Below are 22,470 nucleotides of genomic sequence, written 5' to 3' on the forward strand. Positions count from 1 at the left end.
CCTTTCCTTTTGTTTGATACGTACAACATACTCATGATGAATTGCAGAATTTCCTCTTTTCAGATTTTATTCTGAACTCGTAATCAGGGTGTAGGTAGGACTTAGATGATGCATTGTATTGTGCTAGTCCCCTGCACTGGGGTGAATTTCAACTTGATGCAATATAGTATATTTGTAACTAAAGAGAAAAATTGGTAATAAATACATAAATAACAGTTAATTAAGTAAAATGTTAGAAAAGGGAGTCACATGCAAAGCTGCAAAAGTGCGCCAAGCGGGCTCTTCTCTTCTGTGTTCTAGGTTACTTCTCTGCTTTATGTGCTGCACAACCATTTTATCCATGTGGCTTTCCAATACATCCACCACAGCCATGGTGATGCCAATTGTGGAGGCGGTGCTACAGGAGTTAGTGGTTGCTGAGGAGGAGCATGAGGCCATCGGTACTGCAGGCAACACCATTTCAGAAGAGAGGGAGCCAATAGGTATAGGATGATATCAGTAATTCTCCTTTCACTTTTAGCTATTTAAGGTCGAATCCAGCTCCTGTAAATCTGCTTAGATCCATGGAAGTCGGTGGAGCTATCTGATTTCCCTGGGCTGAGGATTTGGCCCATATGATCTATTTTCATTTGTTTTATACAGTTATAGCCTCAGGAGCGTGGGGTAGGAGAAGCGGAGTAGGGAGCCTGTGTAGGCTGAAGGAAAACTTAGTTGAGGGCATCACTACTGGGCAAATTTAATTTGCGGCTTAAGCACAAGATTTCAGTGAGTTTTAACTATATGGAAAGTTTGAAGGGTCTGTGACAGGAAAGAGGTAAGGTTCTTTGGGTACTCTAACTGTGCATTTCCATATCTTCACCCGTTTGAATATCTTTTATGTTTAAACTGTGAATTTCCTAGGTTTAGAATGCTTAGTTTTGGGATGATCCCTATAATGTACTTTACCCTAAATTACTGATATGTACTCTCAATATAGTTTTGTTCTAGGAATTTCCTTGGTTTTATTTTTAAATGAAAATTTTCATACATGAACAACACTAGACAAGAAACTCAAAGAGAATGTTCCTATGTGATATTTCTATTGATTTAAATATATAAAGTATGCACCTTAAATAGTTTATTTAGTTCTAATTTTTGGGAGTCAGATTTTCTGCTGCACTCTGGCTTCTTTACCCAAGTTGGAGCCAGCACAAAACAGCCTGAGCCACACGGACCAGTTAACCTGGTTTACAGCTGCTTTGTTTCATTGGAGCTGTGCAAAACAGCTGCAGTTTCCCCTTCCCTCTATCCTCCAAATTCCCATGGACTTTTCCACCTCTCTACTCACACACACCAGTTCCTGCACCCTTCTACATTCCTTGCATGCACACACACAAACACCCTAGTTTCTCTTCCCTCCTGGTCTATGTATTAAGTAGATCTGGTGCAATGGATCCTTCTGAATATTTAGGATCAATGATCATTTTGTACCATTAGTTTTCATAACTGAAAGTTTATCTTTTATGAAGAAATTCCCTCTTTTCAAAAGGCCACCCTCTCTTATTGCTGTCAATGGAACTTAAGCCACAACTACTGTCAGAGAAGATAGTGGTCACATATGCTTTGCAGAGCACCACTGAGTACCAAAGAGAGAGGCAATAGCTTTTTCAAAGTGGCCACCAACTGAGGGCAGCTGTCTCTTCAGTCCTACCTAGAAGAATGGGAGATGGAAAATGTTTTGAAAGAGGGCAAGTCTTTGTGGAATTTCCTAGCTGAACATGATGTCTTTCAGCCTCTGCTGAAAGAGAAACTTTCAGTTATAAAGAATAAGAAGGGAAATGGCCACTCCACTAATCTTAAAACAGTAAATAATTCAATAATTAAAAAAATAATAAAGTGTAGTTTATGCACAAATTTCAGTAAGTTTTAACTATATGGGGAGTTCAAAGAAGTGGGTTGTTCTGTTACTGAAATAATTAAGGACAAAAAAAGAAGTCTGAGATTGGTTGCTAACTTTTTAAAAGTCCCACTTTTAATTAATTTTAATTCCTAAAGTAAGAGATTTACTTGTAAACTCTCAGAACATTGATTCCATACTCCAAGTGTTATAATTTAGGGGAGGATTCACTGTATTTTACATAGGCAACAAAGAGGGTGATTCTTGCTTTAAGTGCAAGACTTAACATTAACTAGCATCCACTATCCATGCCTCTATAATACATTACTTAAAGTTCTGGACCATCTGCATTAGATGGAAGATAGCTGATTATCACATAGTTGCCTCATCCATGGGATTGGAGGAGGAAAATAATAGACAGGGCATAGGGCTCTCTGCCACTGCAGGGCATAGTTAAGGTTGTTTGGGTGTCTTAAATCTATTTCCAAACCTTAACATGTTTGGATTTCTCTTAAGTGTAACCCTAATTTTGAGTTTCCTGTAGTTTGTAATATTTGGTGCTGGGCTAATTTACAACATCACTGCAATGTTTTTTACCTTTAAGTTGCTGAAACATACTCTCAACCTTAACTCCATCTTGATGTAATGTTTTGTCTGGACATTAATAAAGGAACATCCTCATTAAGCACTGAAATGGTTCTAGCACACAGAGGCACAGCTAAGAGACGGGGAAGCAGAGGTACATTTAAGCTGGTCAGGGGCTGAAACCATCCCTGTTCCCCAAACATCACCACCATAGCGCCTAAGTAAACAGCTCAGGTAGCTGATCTAAGGTACATAAGAACAGCCATACTGGGTCAGACCAATGGTCTATCTAGCCTAGTATCCTGTCTTCCAACAGTGGTCAATGCCAGGTGCTTCAGAGGGAATGAACAGAACAGAACAGATAATCATCAAGTGATGCATCCCCTGTTGTCCACTCCCAGTTTCTGGAAAACAGAGGCAAAGGACAATTCAGAGAATGGTTTTGCATCCCTGCCCATCCTGGCTAACAGCCATTGATGGACCTATCCTCTATGAACTTATCTAGTTCTTTTTTGAACCCTGTTATCGTCTTGGCCTTCACAACATCCTCTGGCAAAGAGTTCCACAGGTTGACTGCATTATGTGAAGAAATACTTCCTTTTGTTCATTTTAAACAAAATGCTGCCTATTCATTTCATTTGGTGACCCACGAGTTCTTGTGTTATGAGGAGTAAATATTAACTTTCTCCATACCAGTCATGATTTTATAGACTTCTATCATATCCTCCCTTAGTCTTCTCTTTTCCAAACTGAAAAGTCCTAGTCTTATTAATCGCTTCTCATATGGAAGCTGTTCCATATCGCTAGTCATTTTTGTAGCCTTTTCTGATTCCATATATCATTTTTGAGATGGGTGACCAGATCTGCGCTCGTACTCAAGATGTGAGCGTACCATGGATTTATATAGAGACAATATGATATTTTCTGTCTTATTATCTATCCCTTTCCTAATGATTCCCAATATTCTGTTAGCTTTTTTGACTGCCGCTACACATTGAGTGGATATTTTCAGAGAACTATCCACGATGACACCAAGATTTCTTTCTTGAGTGGTGGCAGTTAATTTAGACCCCATCATTTTATATGTATAGTTGGGATTCTGTTTTCCAATGTGCATTACTTTGCATTTATCAACACTGAATTTCATCTGCCATTTAGTTGCCCAGTCACCAAGTTTTGTCAGATACCTTTGTAACAACCCAGTACCTGTGGCCTATGGGCAGCTCTACAGAACCTTCATAGTGCTATGTTAAAGCCAGAATCCCACCCAGGCATGACCTTATGTTGGGGGTTGTGATAAGGCCTTCACAGGGTATCCTATAGCTGTCCAGTTCAGCACCTGTGCTAGAAGAATTCTCCACATGTCAGCTAAGGGTTGTGGGGTTTTTTGCCCCATATTCCACTGCAGGTGCTGTATTGTGATGGAATATCCCTCCTTTTGATTTTGAATCTGGAGCTCTTCTATCTTAGTACTGACTATATCCAAACTTGCTTAGCCTCTCAAATCTAAGACTGAAGCTATACAGCTATGCCACTTAGGGTGTGTTACTTTTAGGTCTTTATTGGCCAAAGTTAAATATGTTAACAAGAAAATATGGAGTAATAAGATGCTGCATTAGGTCCCTGAGTGGAAGGAATTGTTTATGGAAGATTCTTTCTGGCTTCATTTTACATTAGCTTCTGCACATTCATGGACACAGTTCTGAATTGAAGCCAAAGAAATCAATTCAACTCCCATGTCTGACAGTCTCTCTCTCTCTCCCTTTCCCCTTCATCCCACCCCCTTACTTTAGGTCTCAGCGAAAAACACGGCCAAGCCTCACTGGAGCTCATTTTCATCAATGAGGAGTAAGAATGAATCCTGTGCATCACTACTGGAAATTTGAACCTACACAGGTTGCAATGAGATGAATACAGGAATGGCACCAGCAAGGGCAAACAGAAGCTTACAAATAAACATTTTAGATGTGCTTGAAGGGAAAGGATTATGTGAGGACTGGAGTTAATGTAATGATCTGGATCTCACCCAAACTGTCCAGGTTGGAGAGAGATTATATATATATATATATATATATATATATATATATATATATATATATATATATATATTTAAAATAATAGTATTTTAATTACACACACAGTCCATTTTCAAGGAGAAGCTGCACAATTCTTAGGGTTTAAGTGGCTTTCTTTTAAATTTTGTTTGTGATTCCATCATAGAGAGATTCTAGCAGATTCTCTCTTATGTTCCAATATAGGGACAGGTGATGGAGGAGCTAAAGGGGGAAAGATTACCCCATCATGAAGTATTCCATGCTCATTTCCCATCTCACACCAATGCAAAGGCAGGATCCTTCATGACAACACTGAGTGGAGTGGCGGAGCCTTTTAAAGACCGTGTGGATTGCTGGGGTAGCCATCAAGTTTTGTTTGGGGTTGGGGGAAATAGAACGGAAGATAGTAGATTACATAGGAATGTTTGAACTTCCAAGATCTTGAACTTTAAGAAGAGGTGGTTGAAATAAAAGGGAAAGAAACTGCAAAAAAAAATTTCCTGTTTAAAAAAAAAAAAAAAAAAATTCAAAAAATGTTGAAATTTCAACCAGTTCTACAATTGGTTAAAAACAGTGAGATTTTTTTTTTCTGAAAATGTTCCCAATTTATTTTTCAAATTTAGAAAATTAATGGAAACTTTAACGTATGAAATTTTACAACCAGTCTACCTGCAAATTCTCGTGTGATACGTGAAAGAATATGCCTAGTTATTTCTCCACAGCTAAGATGTGGGCTAAAATGCTAAATAAAATCTGTCATAGTGAGTGAGAGCAAGTCTGAAGGTCACTGAGCACCTGCACCTTTGCACACATGTGTGCAAGATTAAAAAAAGAGGCAGGGCAGGATCCCAAAATGGGCATCTATGACGAGACGTACTTAAGGGCAGTCCTCATCATGCTAATAATGCTCTCAGCTATACATTCCGCTTCTAGAACTGACCCCAATACTAGACTGAAGTAGCTTTGAAGCCATGTATCTTCACTCTCATTATTGTGGGACTGAGTTCCCCTGAACTCCCTGTCCTGCTTTTCTCTTTTTATCTCAGCCTAATCTGCCATGCACCTGTGCTGTAAAGTATCATGTTCTAAATTGGGCATGACACAATTCAACCCCTTTTAGGCCATACTGAAAACTACATACTGGTGTATTTCATAATGGCAACACTAGAAAAATAGACAGAGTTGAAATATGTTGGGAAGGTAAAGCTACTGTGCCAATCTGAAGTAAAATAGTATTCCATTGTATAAAAATACAATCCAGTTCAGGAAGTGACCAAGACTGTTACTCCATCCTCAACAAGCCGCACAAGACAGATGTTAGTCACGTTGCTTTAATGCATTACTGGAAGGTGCTCAGATGTTATGGTACTGAAGGAGGTATAAGAATCTCTATATACTAGAATAGATTGGTAGTGTTGTGTTTTCCAGTTATCCATTCCACTGTGATAATGCTATTAAAGGTTTGGCAGTAAACATTGCTGGTTTCATGAAGGTGGAACCCCATCAGCACAATGCTAGCGACAGAACCTTGGAACAAAGTGCCTCTTTCCATGTATCTAGTTGAGATGTCACTTGAGATGTTGGAATTAATGGAACTTTTCACAGCTTCAGCAGACTTTTGTTCTTGTTCAGGTCCTACACTTACCACTCTGGACATGTGCCTTTTGGGATAGCTGGGGAACATAGTTTAAAAATATATTTTCCTTTCTTTGTTTTTAGTGCTACAACCACTGACTTCAGCTCCCTGATGCATACTAAGGTATTGTCATAAGTAGCACCTATGCCGTGTGACGAACACTCAGATCTGCATTATAAAGCAGTACAGCAGGAATGATCAAAACTTGGCCCACAGAGTTCTACAGTGCATATGGCGCACTCCCCTATCTTTAATGGGAGGTAGTTCTTGTAGAGTCCATACATTACATTACAACGTACCATGCTTTAGCTTGAGCCTATCTGTGTGGCCCCTGAGCTCAAGATTGGGAACGCTAGTTCTGTAATTTCTGCCATCCATCCCTCCATCTTACATGAGAGTCTGTGATCAGTTCAACTGACTAGTTAGTAAGTATAGCCCATGGACTTCTCGCATGTAGCAAATGTGGCCTTTTGTTCTGCGAGATTTGGGGACTCCTGCAATAAGGGATGCTCAGTCGGTGAGAGCACTCTACTGGCTGACCATTCTACATCTTATAACATCATCGCTCAGGTGCCTTTGGCAAAGTTTTTGTTGGATTCTGCCATCGCAAAGCTGCCAAGGTGACAGAGGGAGATGAGCTACATTGGCCATTTAATTTTTAAGATTTCTTTTAAATAAGAAGACCTACTTTTATTTAATCTGCTTTATTACACAGAACAAGGTTTCAGACAATGTGTAGTTGATTTACTGGAAGATTCTCTGCCTGAAATAGTCATAAAGCACCCTTGAATTTAATTCTAATTCCTTGTGGAATGAGGTAGAAAGTATGTTCTAATCAAAGAGCACTTACCTTCCCACAGAATATGAATGGTGTGCACATGATAGCCAACCCAATTGGAACTGTGAATCCCCAAAACAGGGGGCAGCATCTACCTCAGGTAAGAGGTTGTAATCTTCTTGGGGAGACAAGTATCACACATTCTTCCTGACATCAGGTTCTTACCTTGTAAGCAGCTTTCCATGAAATCTTTGCCCCTGCAATCTCAGAACATTGGACAATTAGGCCTGTGCTGGTCCTTGAGATGGTTTCCCTCTTCACAGCCCTGTTACAGCTTTGGGGTTTCTTTGGTGTCACCAAAAGATGAGAGGAACTCCTTTCATATAGGTGTTCCTCAAAGGCTGTTCCCACACTCATTCAGTATTGTATGTTCAATGCTGTGGCTAAACCGTGTCCATTTCTGGCTTGCTGTTCCGCTTTGTTTCCCCAAATGTCCCTCTTGAGGTAGCGCTACATAAACATCAATCTTTGGCATAGATCACTAGCTAGAGCAAAACATAAGGCAGGCAGAAACTTACAGCGCTATCAGTCCTCACTTCCAATATCCTTGCCCTTCCTGTCCTTTGATAGCCCACCATGCTCACAGGCACTCACAGACACTTCTGCCACTGTACCTCAATCCTGATCTGCATTTCCTACTTCCAAGCCAGGGCGTGCCTGAGGCAGGACTATTGCTTGGACTACATTTATGCATTGTTGACATTTATGACATAGATAGATGCCCAGCAGGGGTTAGACTCCAATCAACACATTTATTTGCATATATGGCTCAAAGGGGATTTAGACTCGGGTCTTCAGAAAAGCAACTGCACTATCCTTATCATTGAGTGTCATCTCATCTCACACACGCATTCGTGGTTTATTTTGTAACCGCCAAACTCATTTCGTTTTTAACCTAAAACAGATTTGAACCTGCGTTTTCATGAGAGAGCCTAAAGGAGGATTGATTAAACCCATAGCAGCACCAGATTCCTCATGGAAAAATAAGCCCATTACAAACCAATAGAATCATATTATGGCAAATTAATCTGGCTTCTCTGCTGCAGGTGTCTTTTTCCTGATCTTACAGTACAGCCTTTTCCCTCTCTCCCTTCCCTACCACAAGTGACAAGACTCTAGGAGTGGCATCTTATTATTTTCAATATAACACCTTCATTTTCTAGGACCATGCACTGCCAGCTATCACTACACAACCTTCTTTGTTTCACGCTGCCTTTTGCAGCTGCTTTTTCCTCTACCCTTTCCCCTGGGACATATCCTAACAGCTATGCATTAGGTATCACAGTTAACTATCTTGCCTCTTCCCCATCCTAATTAGCTTGCTAAGGAGAGGTTATGACTCATGAGTCAATGTGAGGGTGGAAAGTCTGCCAAACATTGCCTGGAGGCTTCTAACATGCCTCAAGGATTATATGTTCTTAAAACTGTAATAGTAGAATTCCCTCCTCCCAGCTCATAAAGGTTCCTTGGTATCCAACTGAGATTCCATTGAGGACTGGAACAGGGCCAAACTCTGCTCAGAAGTCGGATTACTCTTTATCCTGCATTTTGGTTGCAAATCAAGCAGTTTGGGATAATTGGACAGGTCTCTAGTTCTGATCCCAGTTAATTCCCATGGAGAATAAGCTGCCTGCTCTTAAACAGGCAGGCTATTTCTTTGTAACCTGTAGACATTTTGGCTCTCAAAGTTTCCCTCTTGCCCAGGCCAGGCTGTTGATAGTGTCTAATACTCCTTATGGCATGTATTTCTTCTTACAGACTCAGATCCTTGTCCTGCCTTCTAACCCCAGAGATCTGGACCTGAGCACCAAATACCAGTACCAGTCCAGACATGATCATATGATCTGCAAGTGCCTCTCATTGAGCATCTCATATGCTGCAACCATTGGGGGTCTGACCACCATCATAGGGACCTCCACTAGCCTCATCTTCTTAGAGTACTTCAACAAGTAAGTGATATTGCATAGTCTCTGATATAGGATTAGGGACCTGTGCTGGAGTAACTACCATTACCATTATGACTCTATCAAAGGGTTACTGATGTCTGGTGGAAACTCTGGAAGATATTCTGTTTAGAGATAATTTTGTTTCTATCTCCTATACTTTCTCTTTGTATATACTTTCTCCCCCAGGCCTTTATTACCAAGGGCATTTGACTGAAAGCAGGATCTTTATTTCTTATGTGCCCATGTCCGAATGGGAGTTGACCTCTTTTGAAAAGATCTGGCCCTATATAATATGTATACACGCATGTACACAGATGGGTTGTTTGTTTGCTTCTTTAATTAGAAAAAATGCAACACTCCTTTGAGAGATGAAGATAATTTCCCAGAAAAACTTGAAATTACATACATGGTTCTTTGTAAAACTGATTCTGGTGGTGAATTCTTGTTGGAAGGTTCGGGTTTTCAAGCGTCCTCAAAGAAGATGTATTTGTGTGCCTTGCTATTATGACACTTGTAACACTTGTTGGTTATCATGAGGTGCACGCTAAACAGCTTTGCCAGAGTCCAGTCTGCTGTATTAGTTATTTTGTGGTCCAAACCCAGGAAAGAGACTGAGTGAAATTCTAGTGCTATTGAAATCAATAAGAAATACAGTAGGGCCAGGATTTCATCCCTTGTTCTTGCCTGTACCACTGAAATTATCTCTACCCTTGCTATCATTTATTTAAAAACAATTCACTGAATTGAAGCAGTTTGGGATTCAACTGGGATGAAAGACACTATGCAAAAACAGTTGTATTGTATTGTAATGTGCATTACATTTCATTCATTGATAAATTTAAGTTCCATCCTCAAACTAACCTGTTGTTTCCATATCCATGGTCATTTTTACATATAAGCCAAAACACTCCAAATCTGAAGCTATTTGTTTCCAACACAAAATTCTTGGAGCAAAGAGAGGTATTATGCAGATGCTGATTTGTGTTGAGATGGATGTCAAGATGTACTGATCTGTGAGCTTCTGGCTGAGGTGAAACTAGTTAACCTCTTTGGATATAGAAACTGATTTTCACTGAGAAATGAAGTTATACATATATCATGACATGCATTTTGAATCTATATTACACTAGGCCAAATTAATCCCTTCTGTAGTAGCAATACAAATATGTACCATCAAAGCATTTCTAAAATATACAGGGTAAACGGAAGACATGATGGTATATGGTGTGGTGTTGATATAAAGGCTAAATTTGTCGTTCATCTGGGAGTAGCTTTGTTATGCAAGTGTAATGCGGCTATCACAAATTCATGCTAATACAACCCTTATACCATACCACTTAGCCATATATGTATGCATAGATGCATGTAGTGGGAATCTGACCATGCATCCTGTGGCCTTCTTCTCTCTTATACAGCTTTTTCCTTTACAGCCACTATCCAAATGCTGAGGTGATGAATTTTGGAACTTGGTTCTTGTTCAGCTTCCCCATTTGCCTCATCATGCTGGTCCTGACTTGGTTCTGGATGCACTGGCTGTTCCTGGGTTGCAAGTGAGTGCTGGTTGCTAGAGCTGTATGGGAATCGCAGGGCTACAACAGCAGGGAGTGCCGCAGCTTCTTCCCAGTGCTGGTGCGGGGCCCATTGGGGGCCCTAAGCAGGAATATTCTGCCCCCCAACACATACTAAAAAATGTTGAGCTGCTTGGGGCCCTAAACAACTGCTCAATCTGCTTATGCCTACCTCTGGCTCTGCTGGGAACCACCATTTTAGAGTTCACAAAGGCACTAACAATCACAAAGGGCAAATGCTGAGTCGCTATTGCTTCCCCTTACCAGGGCAGTTGGTCCCGTCCACTCCCTAGAGAAAGTCTCCTTTCCTAGGAGCACGAGATGCGCAACAATGGACTTTATTAATGCTTGAGTCCAGTGGCTGAATATGGCTGAGGAAAATCTATTCTGCACACATTGTTTATTTTTGATGGGAACAGTTTTAACACTGCCCTGCCTTGATCAGAACCATGAACCAGCCTTCAGCAAGTGCAACGGAAAAGACCAAAAGAAAAAGCAGAAGCCAGATGGTAAAAAGTGCCCAATTTTCCTCCCACTCTGCTGTAAATCAGGAGGGGTGCCCCTGAGGTCCAGGGAATTACTTCAGTGTCAAACAAATGTAAAGAGAGGGGAATTGGGCCCAGTATCTTTTTTTATCTCTTACTGTACTTGTACTGGTATAAAGTGCCTCACTCTCAACCCTAGATGCAAACATCTTGTATTGATCAACTGAGCAGGTGGGCAGTGAGGGTTAAAGCTTTCCCTCACACCCAGGCTGAAGGGAAGCGAAGATAGTTCAGTCTCCATGATCAGTTTAGACCATGGCCTTTCCGAGGAACAAATAAAGCCAGTTGTGATGGTAAGAGGGAGTCTGGCTGATATCACTAACGTATTTCCACATAGGACAATGAATAGCTGTTAAATGAAAATGACTTTTGATTGCTACTGATCTTGAGTGGATTTGAAGATGTAAATAGCTCTGTGTTCTTTTCCCAATCAATCCCCTGAGGCTTCTAGTTTCCATTTAAAAGGCTATAATAAATTAGATTTTTTTTTTAATCTTGCGAGGAAACAGGCCCTAACATGACCCTCAATGCCTTTATTTTTTTAATAAACAGCATTGAAATTCCACGTTAATCAGGGTGAATTCTTGGATGCAATGTTATTCTAAAGAACACTGAAGAACTGACACATTACTGACCTTGTTGTGAAGTGTTGGTTGGTTCCAAGCCACTTTGATCTCTGACTCCTGTTCACTGCGTTTCATTAAAGAATACATTAGCTTAGGAGTTTGGCTGCCATACTCTGCCTGCGTATCCTTCTAAGCCTTGGCAAGTGATATTGATAATATGTTGAAGCAATGGTCTAGTGCTCGCTGATGGACATCTAGGGAATTCTTGGTAATGTGCATGCCATATGTCCTTTCTAACAGGGAGTCCATTATCAACCTTCTGCCACTAGTGCAATGACTGGAGCAGCTTTCCAGATTTTCTTTCTAGCCTAGAAACTCAAATTCTTGGATCAGAATGCAGAGTCTAGCCTTTTTATAGATCAAAGAGGGAGGGAAACAGGCCTTTAAATTTCTTCCTACCTGCAAATCAGGGAAAAAAAGATACTGTGACCACCCTTCCCCTTTGGAACAGGGAAAGGGGTAGTTTGCAGAGACACAGCATTTCACTTCAGCTAGTGCTGCATAGAGCTGCAAATATCTAAGGGCAAGTTTGATAAAGGTATTTCAGTGCTTTATCTGCTGAGGTGCTTTGTAAATTGCACTATGTGCAATTTTACAAAAACACCTCAGCAGGCCAGGTGCCTATCTCCTATTGGAACAGAAAAGCAAAATGTTGCTACAGTACTTGAGGTATAATCAAGTGACACTATTGGAAGCTACAGCAAGAAAAGATTAAAAAAAAAAAAAAAAAAGCTTACAAGCATCTCAGTTTAAATGAACAAGTCCAGACGTTGTGACACACAAAGGCAATTTGCCACGAGTCTGAGGGCTGCACCTAATTTGCATATAAATTTGTAGGAACTTTAAATGCATTCAGCCATAAAATGTGCTTGCATTTGTATCTCCTTGATAGAAGCATAGAAATTGTTCACTGGCAGAACAGTAACAGCATCGGCTTTGACTTTACCCTTCAGTTACAGAAGAAGGAGAACCTTGCAAGGGTAATCCTGGTTTAAACAATGCTGGGAATATCCAAGGCAGTCATGTCCATCCCATGGGCAATAGACACTGTAATTATGGGGATTCCCAGGGTACCTTTATCAGACTACTTAAAGCGAAGAAGGCTGCACAGTGAACTTTCAAGAATCATACTCTTTTAATCAAGTCAAATGAGGGATAGGTGTCCAGAATGCATATTGTGTGGGCTGTTCTGAATGCTATTCCTGGAAGGGGAAAACACTATATAGAAAAACTAGTCCCATTCTAGAACAAAATCCCTATACATTCTGTGCCATGACATGCCCATGATGTGGTGTAAAGTGGTTGTAAGCAGCCCTAACCAGGCACTGTCGGAAGACAGGACGCTGGGCGAGATAGCTCATTGGTCTCACCCAGTATGGCCAAGGGATTGCCTGGCATAGGGACGACCTGGATGATGCAGGTCTTCTGAAGCTGGCTAGTGTGGAGAGTGTGATGGGGCATGGACAAGAGGACATAGCAAGGCTGGACCACTACTGTGCTCCAGTAATGATGATCTGGTATATTGACCCATTGTGGGTTATTACTAGCTGGCATTAATTAGAACAGCCCTGAGATGGCTCATACTGGGAGTTGAACTGGCTCTCAGTAGCCCTGGGAATTGGACAAGTGCAAAGGGGGTATACAGCAACCTTCCCCACTTTTGCTCTGATGTCCTGCATCAAGCACAGCTCCGCCAACCACAAGGATTGGGTCCTCAGCTATCTCGTTTGCTGCATAATTTGCTTACTATGTCATCTTCATTCTGAAATATGACTCCCTTCTATCATTTTCCTGTGCCAAATTATCCTTCTCAGTTTTAAAGAAACATGTTCTCTGAGCAAGAAGAAGAAGACCAAACGGGAAGAGATGTCAGAGAGGAGAATTCAAGAGGAATATGAGAAACTGGGGGATACCAGGTAAAAAGAGCATATATTCCTGTAGAATTTACCTTTCATGTGTTGAAACTGATCTTTTGTTTTGTCATTTAAGCTGAATTTGTCTTATATATGTTGGACTTGATTTCTCAATTCTAATAAATCAATAAATTACCTAATAAATCAGTCCCTATGTTTTGGGACTTGTTTCTCTTTCTTTTCAGGGTAGCTGTGGGGTCTACTATAAAGATAAGTCAAAACCAGAAACTTGAAGAAAAACACCTATGATTTTTTGTGAGGAGAGTCAGAGGGGGCAGTGGGAAGAGGGCATTGCCTTCAGAGTCAAATCCGTAGAGCTGGATCCCCTACAGTTAGGGTTCCAAAGCAGAATGGGGCCGATTTTCCAATCCCATATCAGATGTGGCAAAGAAAAGCTAATTTTGCAAGATGTCCACCTTTCAGTATGGGAGCTATCTCATAAGGTCAGCTCTTCAAAATTTCTCAATGTGCATCGGAAAGTTCATGAAACCAACTTGCAAGATTTTAGCACAATCAAATTTGAATCTAAATCCTACCCCTTATTCAGTTTTTGAACCTGAACTCTAATTTAATTTAAATCAAATGCAGATCAGAATACCAACTCCTCAGGCCACCTCTTGTCTAGTATTTGTGTTTAAAGTAGTGATGTTTGTTTGTTTGTTTGTAACATCTGTAATTATATTTTTTCATATGCTTTTTAAAATCACATATAAAACCATTTACAGTGCAGAAATAATGGAATATCTATCTCATTACCATATTTCAGTTCCTGAATCCTAGAAATGCCATGAGTAGACAAGATTTTGTATTTGCTTGGGCTCATAAATAATCTCATGACAAATGAAAGTACAAATACAGATAATGAGAAACTCAGCTTCATTTTTTTTTTACTTTATTTAGGTAACAGCTGGGACCCAAATGTAAAACACTAGTTCAAAACTGATCTTCTGTTCTATTCTCCCCGTGGATTTTTCTCCTTGTGTGTTGAAACCAATCTCTAATTCTTTTCTCTCTGTAGAATTTGCTCCTGGATTTCAGAGTTAATTTCAGGTTCTATTCTTGCTTTTTCTCCCCACCTCTCCTACCTAGCTATCCTGAGATGGTGACTGGGTTTTTCTTCATCCTGATGACCTTGCTTTGGTTTACACGGGAGCCTGGCTTTGTTCCAGGCTGGTCATCTTTCTTTGAGAAGTAAGTGAGTATAGTTACCTCCTAATCAGCTGCAGATGAATGAGGGTTCCTGATTTCCTGGGTTTTTAAAACAATTTAGTTGAATAGTTTTTGGCCATAGAATCTCAGGATGCCAGTAGCCATTTTTATCAAGACTGGACCAAATGGAATCTTAATCCTAAACTGAGGGTATTTACCATTTTAACTACACTGTTCACACAATTAAAATGGTGTCCCTCGTTCTCCAGGTGGCAAGATGACTCCATTAGACTACGAGAAGCAACATGAGAAACTTGTTCCTAGTAGAAAAAAATGGAAGGGCCAAATTCTGAAGTCAGAAGCAAACAAGTTTTTAAAGAACAATTCTAGTACAGAGAAGTCCCCAAAAGCATGTTTGCTGCTAGGTTTGACTGTTGTTATAGTTCTTATAGAGATTAGTTTTGGATGTTCACACAGGGGGAGCATCAGATAATCTGCAGTCTTGGATTTTCTTCCAAAATTTGTTTACTGACACTTGGTTGTAGTAAATATAACTCTTTCTGTCACCTTCAGTTTTACCAGGAATACTATAGATGGTTCAATATTTAAATCCTGAAAAGATCTATTGAATAGATTCATAGACTTTAAGATCTGAAGGGACTATTATTAGTCATTAGAATATTACTAAATCTTGAGTAATGACTACATCTAGCTGGAGTACACAGGCTGAAATCAAGGGAAACACCAACTCATTCCTTTCATATTTGGGGGTAAATTTTCTAAGGGACATCTACTAGATTTTTAGCATTTGCAAAATTGCATGTGGACACACATGCTTCCACACATGAAAAGTGCAAACACCTCTGTTTGTGATGGTAAATCTCTAACAACTTCCTGTAGACTTATACCTACATCTGTGCAAGTGTTAGAATTTTTTCATGCACAGCAGACCAGATTCTCAGCTGGTGTAAATCAGCATAAATTATTCATGTCAATCAGCTACACTAATGTACATCAGCTGAAGATCACACTCAGTGTAGCCTTTAGTTACTGACAAAATGTTAATGGGGTAGTCAGTTAAGCAAAGTTTGGATGGCACTGTTATAGTGCAATACAAGTACATCACATTCTTATATTTGTGTGGGTGCTGCAATGAGCTGAAATTATTTTACGCTTAAAGTATTTCCCCTCTATAATATAGAGGGTAAATGTATGGCATGAAGTGTGGAGGAAAGGTACACAAAACCCATTTACAAAAAAAAGCTTCAGTACCACACTTAACTCCCCATGCATGCTACTGAAAACGTGGTTTTGCACACACAGTTCACTATAGCTAACTTTTAATATATCTGTAATCATAGAGTTTCTTTCCTAGGAAAGGCTACCGAACCGATGCTACTGTCTCTGTCTTCCTTGGTTTTCTCCTGTTCCTGATTCCAGCAAAGAAACCATGCTTTGGAAAGAAGGATAAAGGTAAGAAGGATTCATCTAGAATGAGACTGGACACACTTTTTGACACCTTTAAAGACTGTAGAGCTCGTCTCTGCAAAATGTCTCAAAGGCAGACATGCTTCTCTTGAGTAAGAGGAAGCCACAATCCCTTCTATCTGCCTCTGAACCCCATTGTGTCAAACCTTTTCTTCAATGTCTTAACTCATGGGTTCTCATCCAGTGGGTCACAAACAGATTTCAGGAGGTTGTGATCCCCATCCTCTTATTTTATGGCTACATTAAGTTCCCAAAACTTTTGTTACGACATAGGATCATGGAGTGACAAAGGTTGAGAACTAATGTCTTTAATATTGCTGTCGAGTGTTGCAACAGTGGGTGGAAATTAGAACTTGTAAAGAACTCAATCCTTGCCAGATTTCAGGTTTAGAAGAACCGAGGAACTGCTTGGCACAAACCTCCCCCTCTCCCTCTTCCCCCCCACAAACAACTCACAACAAAAATAAAAAACCTATCCAATCTATTACCACTGCTATCTGATAGTGTGGCTAGGCAGAGATACATTTTATGTTAACATTACTATTATAGTCTTCTTGATAGTAATTATTATTGGTATTTAACATTCACATTTTAGTAACACCCAGAGGCCTCAGTTAGGATAAGGGCCCCATTGTGCTAAGCATTGTACAAACATATGAAGACGTGGTCCCTTGATAGTTGCTTCCATATACTTATTAGAAATTGTATGTATGTATTTTTATATTGCAGAGCTCCCTAAAGGTATTTACAGCATTTAGGAAAAAATGAATTAACAAAAAGTCTAATTCAGCATCAGACTCAGATCTCTAAAAGTTAAAAGTACCCTCAGGAAAGGCATGAGAAAATAGATAGGACTTCTATGTGGTTTTGATATTAAACATACTTGGGCTGTGTTGGGCCAGGAGAAATGAATTCTACAAGTTAAGACCCTCCTCAGAAAATGCCCAACCACCAGACCCCAAAGGTCTTCAAGAGGTAGCCCGAGAAAGAGTGCATTACAGTAATCCAACCTAGAGGTCACAAAGTCAGAGGTCAGTGCAGAATGTTCCATATATTATGGAAATGGCCGGTTTAGTATTAGCCATGTACCTTTGTTCTCCTTTGACATAGGAGATGGTGAAAATTCTACAGACATTAACTCAATGGAGCCAATAATTACTTGGAAGGACTTCCAGAAGACCATGCCCTGGGAGATTGTAGTGCTGGTTGGAGGAGGCTACGCTCTAGCAGCTGGATGCAAGGTATTGAGTTAGATTTTCCCATCTACTCTCATTAAGAACTTGAATATCTAAAATACTTACAGGCCTAGATTTTTATTTTAATCTTTGGTGTTCTGACAATTCTGGAAACAAAATTACTGTGAGACTGTCCAACAGGTATGCCACTTAAATCTCTGGGACACTTCTGAAAGTCGATCATCTAGCATAGTGTTTCTCAAAGATTGGTCCATATACCAGCACTGGTCCCTGAGATTTCCCTGACACAGTTTAGGAAGGCTGCAAGCTAGTCCCTGGAATCAAAAAGGTTGAGACACACTGATTTACAATTCAGGAACTTGCTTGCAATCTCTTTTCATGATGACTGGAAAGTAACAAACAAGAGTCAAAAAACAATCAGCTACTTTGTTACAGTGTTACACTGAAAACGCTGCTTCAACCATCAGCCCCGAATGCCAGACTGGACTGGTTTTGTTGACGACAGGAATTAAAATGAAATGAGAATGAGTGAAAGAAATTAGATTAGTAATCCTAAAAACTGTGGTCCTTGATCTGCAGAACAACCACAGCACATAAAGTGGCATTACCATTATTTTTATAGTTGCACCCACAGGCCCCAAGCTGGGTTGGGGTCCCATTGTACTAAGCGATGTAAACTTCTCCCATCCACCCATGAGTCTCAGCTCTGACCTGGAAGGACAATTATTACAAGGGAAGGGGAAGTACAGTCTTTCTGCCCATGCAGTTCTGGTCTCTCTGCTAAACAACCGGCAGTGCCATTTACTGCCAAATGAGGTAGTTTTATGTTATGGACACCTTGCTACTAGGAACTGGACTGAAAGCACTAGCTTACTGAACATAGGCTACTAAATAGGGAACTGCCCAATTTATTGAACTAACGTTACAATCCTTTGCCAGTGAGATACTTCATTGCAAACTGTCTCAGACTCAAGGATTGGGTTTGGAAACATAACTCGTATCCGGCCATTCTCTCACTATGGTATGTTTCCGCCAGACCTCTGGCCTTTCGACATGGATTGGGCGTCAGATGTTGTCCTTGAGCAGCCTTCCCTACTGGGTGGTCACTCTGCTGGCCTGCATCTTGGTGTCCATGGTGACAGAGTTTGTTAGTAACCCGGCAACCATAACTATCTTTCTGCCTATTTTATGCAGTTTGGTGAGTAAAAACAATGGGATTTTATGCTGGTTTTTTTTTCCTGTTAAGCTTCATGGAATAGCTTGAGATTTTAGGCTATTAGTGCTATGAGCCATTGTAGAGCACTGCTTCATTTCAGGTGCCATTGCTTTGCTCTTTCTTTTATAATAAACATGGTCAGCCAAAAGCCCTGAGTGCAATATATTTGTAAACATCCATAAATGTGCTCTGCATTTCTCGAAACAAGTAAAAACATAGTCCCTGCCCTGAGGGGCATACAGTTTAAATTTAACAGAAAAGGGAAGGGGAGATGAGAAAAGGCTAACAATCCTGAGAGCACATGATTACTCAGCAAAGCATGTGCACATCTTGAGGCTTACGTTGCTTTTTAATTCTATTTTGTATTTATAGTTCATTAGTTAACAATCTTCCTCTTCATTTTTTGTAGCAGAAACATCAGAATTGAGTTTCATAGGGGATTTAAATGAAGTGTGGGAGGCAGCTTGGTGAACAGGTTGACAGGTCAAGCATAAGGACAGCATGGAAGAATGAACAGAGACACTTGGGAGAGAGGAAGACATTGGGGGTATGGAGGCTGGTGTCACTGGCAGAGTGAAGGGTCAGATACTGATTATACCCTGTATCTGTATATATAAACCATCATATTCACAGCACTTACAGAAACCTGCCTTCATTTTTACCTTTTATGTAACGAGAAGCTCTTTTCACAAGGGACATAACCTGTGAAATGTGTCTGAAAAGTGATTGCTGGATATTTTCACAAAGTTTCTCCATAAAGGCCATTTTAAGGATTTGTCCTAGTGATCTGCACAGTGAACTGCCATAAGGGTAATGTGTAGGGTGACCAGATATCTCGATTTTATAGGGACAGTCCCAATATTCAGGACTTTGTCTTCTATAGGTGCCTATTACCTCCCACCCCCATCCCCGGTTTCTCACACTTGCTATTTGGTCACCCTAGTAATATGAATTCAGAACAAAAACCCAGTGTTACTTTCTCCAGACTAAGCATGCTAAGGGTTCTACGGAAACAATATGCTCAACTGCTGGGGGAAGGGAACTCCTCCTGTCAGTCTCTAGATGGCTTCCTCTGGATGAAGTTTGGAGCAGCATTCCATTAGATCTAGAAGGAGTACCATGGAGTACAGTCCTCCTGCAGTGCCCAAGGATAATGAAGGGGGAAGGAAATGGGAGGAAGAAAACAGGGATGTGCCTGAGAAAGAAATCCTCTCCTCTTTAAAAAAAAATGTTAATGGTTAAACAAAAGTTCCTGGATAAAGAGTATCTGGAAACTTAAGTCTACTCCAATTTCTACAACAACCCCACTGTTCTCCCTTTCCAAAGAATGGGAAAAGAAGGAGAAAGAGTCTACAATTAGGTCTTGGAATTTAGGGAACGGAGGGTATTTTATATTCTAATCATTCTGGATCTTATGGGGTGGGAGGAAGCAGTCAGGCTGCTTTTATCTGTAATTATAGCCAACAACTTAAAGGCAACATGAAACATCTCTTTCCCCACCCAACCTCTCTCCTTGCAGTCAGAAACTCTGCACATCAACCCTTTATACACCCTGATCCCTGTAACAATGTGTATTTCCTTTGCGGTGATGCTGCCGGTGGGCAACCCTCCGAATGCCATTGTCTTCAATTACGGGCACTGCCAGATCCAAGACATGGTGAGTCCCTGAGAACAATCCCATTAATGCAAACTGAACTCATCAAATCTGGGAGCTGGAAATAGTCACGGGGTCCCTGTTGATGTCACGTCATTGGATTGCACTGCAGCCATTTCACAGGAACTGCCACTTTAAGAACATCTGCTGTAGGCGGTGGATGTGTGTGTGTGCTCTCTGTTTTTTAAAATGAATATAATGCTTGTGAAAAGTATCAAAGAATGACAGTACAAGATCCCCCCCCCCCCCCCCCCCCCCAGTATCCTGTAATATAACTATAACAGCAGTCCTGGAGGAGAGAGATTAGGATATATCTACAGTTGGATATGAAGATGTACATTCCAGCTCGAGGAGTCATACCTGAGCTAGCTCTGACTGAGCTAATGCACTAAAAAGAGAGTGACACAAGAGATGGGAGGAGCTAGCTGCCTCAAGTATGTACCCTTCTGAAACCTTAAGTATGTACTTGAGGTGGCTAGCCCGGCCACATTCTATCTTCAGCATGCTAACGTGTATTCTTGAGACAAACTTACAGTTTTCACAGTCAATGTAGACATACCCTTAGCGAGCAGAGTGCAAGTAAGGAAGCTAAAGGGGTATAATAAATGACATTTATAACTACAATTAATCTATAGCTATCATCTGGAATACATGGTGGAGATGTCCATGTGACACATTGCATTTATCATGCTCATTTGACCGCGTCTCCTGTACTTTTCCCCACTAATATACACACTCTCACACACAAATATTCATGAGGCTTTTTCTGCCATAGAAATCAGCAAATTTATTTTGTTCTTTATGCAACAGGGACAGTTAGGGAATTGCCTGTTCTCCACTGTGCACCCTACCACCTTCTGTGTTCACTAATGCTTTCTAATCTGATTGACATTGATTGTGCTGTTTATGGTATTGTTTTTTTTTTTTTTTTTTTTTTTTTTTCATAGGTGAAAGCTGGCTTGGGCGTAAATCTGATTGGACTAGTGGTTGTCATGGTGGCGATCAACACTTGGGGAATTAGCCTTTTCCAACTGGATACATTTCCAGACTGGGCAATGGTCAGCAATGTAACTGGTCAGTCATAATGAGCAATGACAAACTTGCAGAACCAAAGCTGATTGGGGCAAAATATGTAGTCTAAATTGCGCAAATAAAAAAAAGGAAGAAATCTGAGTGTATATAGATTCAGTATCCTCAGCAAAACCATGAAGCAAGTCCACAGGAAGGTCTCCCATGAAAGACACTTTGCCCTTTATTTCCTGAAGTGAAAATTTGCATTGCCCTTTCAGTGTTCAAAATCAACATGAGAAAAAAGTGAGATTTGCTTTGATTTATTGCTGCTTACCCTGAGATACCATAATTCCAAAAAAGAAGCCTGCTTATAGCTTTCCTCTGGCTATAAAACAATTACATAGAATCTTTCCCTTTAAAATATTAGATATGATTCCAGTGCGAGAACTCAAGAATATAATGGATACACTTTCCTACCATTCAGATTTCCAGTGGTGACTTTATTCCTAAACTTGGAGTTTTTTAAGCCTAATTCTTTTCTTTTTTTCTGAGGTGTGACATCACTGCGTCAGAAGGACCGATTAGTTAGAGAGACAGAGAGACAGAAATCTGAATAGCAAATATGTAGCACCAACATGAATGGGAGGGAAGAAACAACTTCACAAGATAGGGGTGAGGGGCCTGGGTATGGCTGAAGGGGAGGGGGCTGAGGGTTTGTCCACAGTTTTAGCATGAAAATCCATGTACTCCAGTACTTGTGGTCTCTCCTTTGGAAAAGGGAACTTCAGAACCTCCTCCAGATCTCAGTTGGAAACTACTTGTCAGGTTCTACATTCCTTTTTGTTTTGCTGGTGGGGTGAGAGCTTCCTCTAGCAGCTCTACAGTGGAAGCAGTTCCCAGCAACCTCTTATGTGGCCATCAGTCCCCTTCTCCAGATGGCCACATGTTAGATGTAGAAGGGACAGTCTCGTTCAAGATCAAAATCAATGCAGCTCTGTGAGTAAGGGAGAAGGCTGATGAGGAGTGGCATTGGCCTATCTCATCATCGTCACATTCACTCCAAGACAGCTCTCACTTGCTTTATAGCAGCCCAGAGAACAGGAGCTCCAAATCAAGCTAGTTTCAAGATACTCTTGGTGTGCCTCTTAACTGCTGTATGTCTGTACTGT

The 22,470-nt window shown here is 40.5% G+C and overlaps 1 protein-coding gene across 1 annotated transcript in view; it reads left to right on the plus strand.

The window, feature by feature from the left end:
- Positions 1-21,828, plus strand: part of SLC13A4 (solute carrier family 13 member 4) — a 35,620-nt gene extending 13,792 nt beyond the window's left edge. Inside the window, exons 4-16 of the mRNA XM_067536031.1 lie at positions 301-482; positions 4,255-4,309; positions 6,235-6,274; positions 7,012-7,089; positions 8,748-8,938; positions 10,366-10,485; positions 13,489-13,590; positions 14,677-14,778; positions 16,112-16,209; positions 17,338-17,465; positions 18,457-18,618; positions 20,156-20,293; positions 21,238-21,828. Of these exons, the coding sequence (XP_067392132.1) occupies positions 301-482; positions 4,255-4,309; positions 6,235-6,274; positions 7,012-7,089; positions 8,748-8,938; positions 10,366-10,485; positions 13,489-13,590; positions 14,677-14,778; positions 16,112-16,209; positions 17,338-17,465; positions 18,457-18,618; positions 20,156-20,293; positions 21,238-21,375 (1,534 nt within the window). The 3' untranslated portion in view covers positions 21,376-21,828. The remainder of the gene's footprint in view (positions 1-300; positions 483-4,254; positions 4,310-6,234; positions 6,275-7,011; positions 7,090-8,747; positions 8,939-10,365; positions 10,486-13,488; positions 13,591-14,676; positions 14,779-16,111; positions 16,210-17,337; positions 17,466-18,456; positions 18,619-20,155; positions 20,294-21,237) is intronic.
- The last annotated feature ends 642 nt before the right edge of the window (positions 21,829-22,470 follow it).

Source organism: Emydura macquarii, unplaced genomic scaffold (genome assembly GCF_026122565.2).
Source record: "Emydura macquarii macquarii isolate MOO-44397 ecotype Brisbane River unplaced genomic scaffold, CSIRO-AGI_Emac_v2 contig_3530, whole genome shotgun sequence".
Classification (NCBI taxonomy): domain Eukaryota; kingdom Metazoa; phylum Chordata; order Testudines; family Chelidae; genus Emydura; species Emydura macquarii.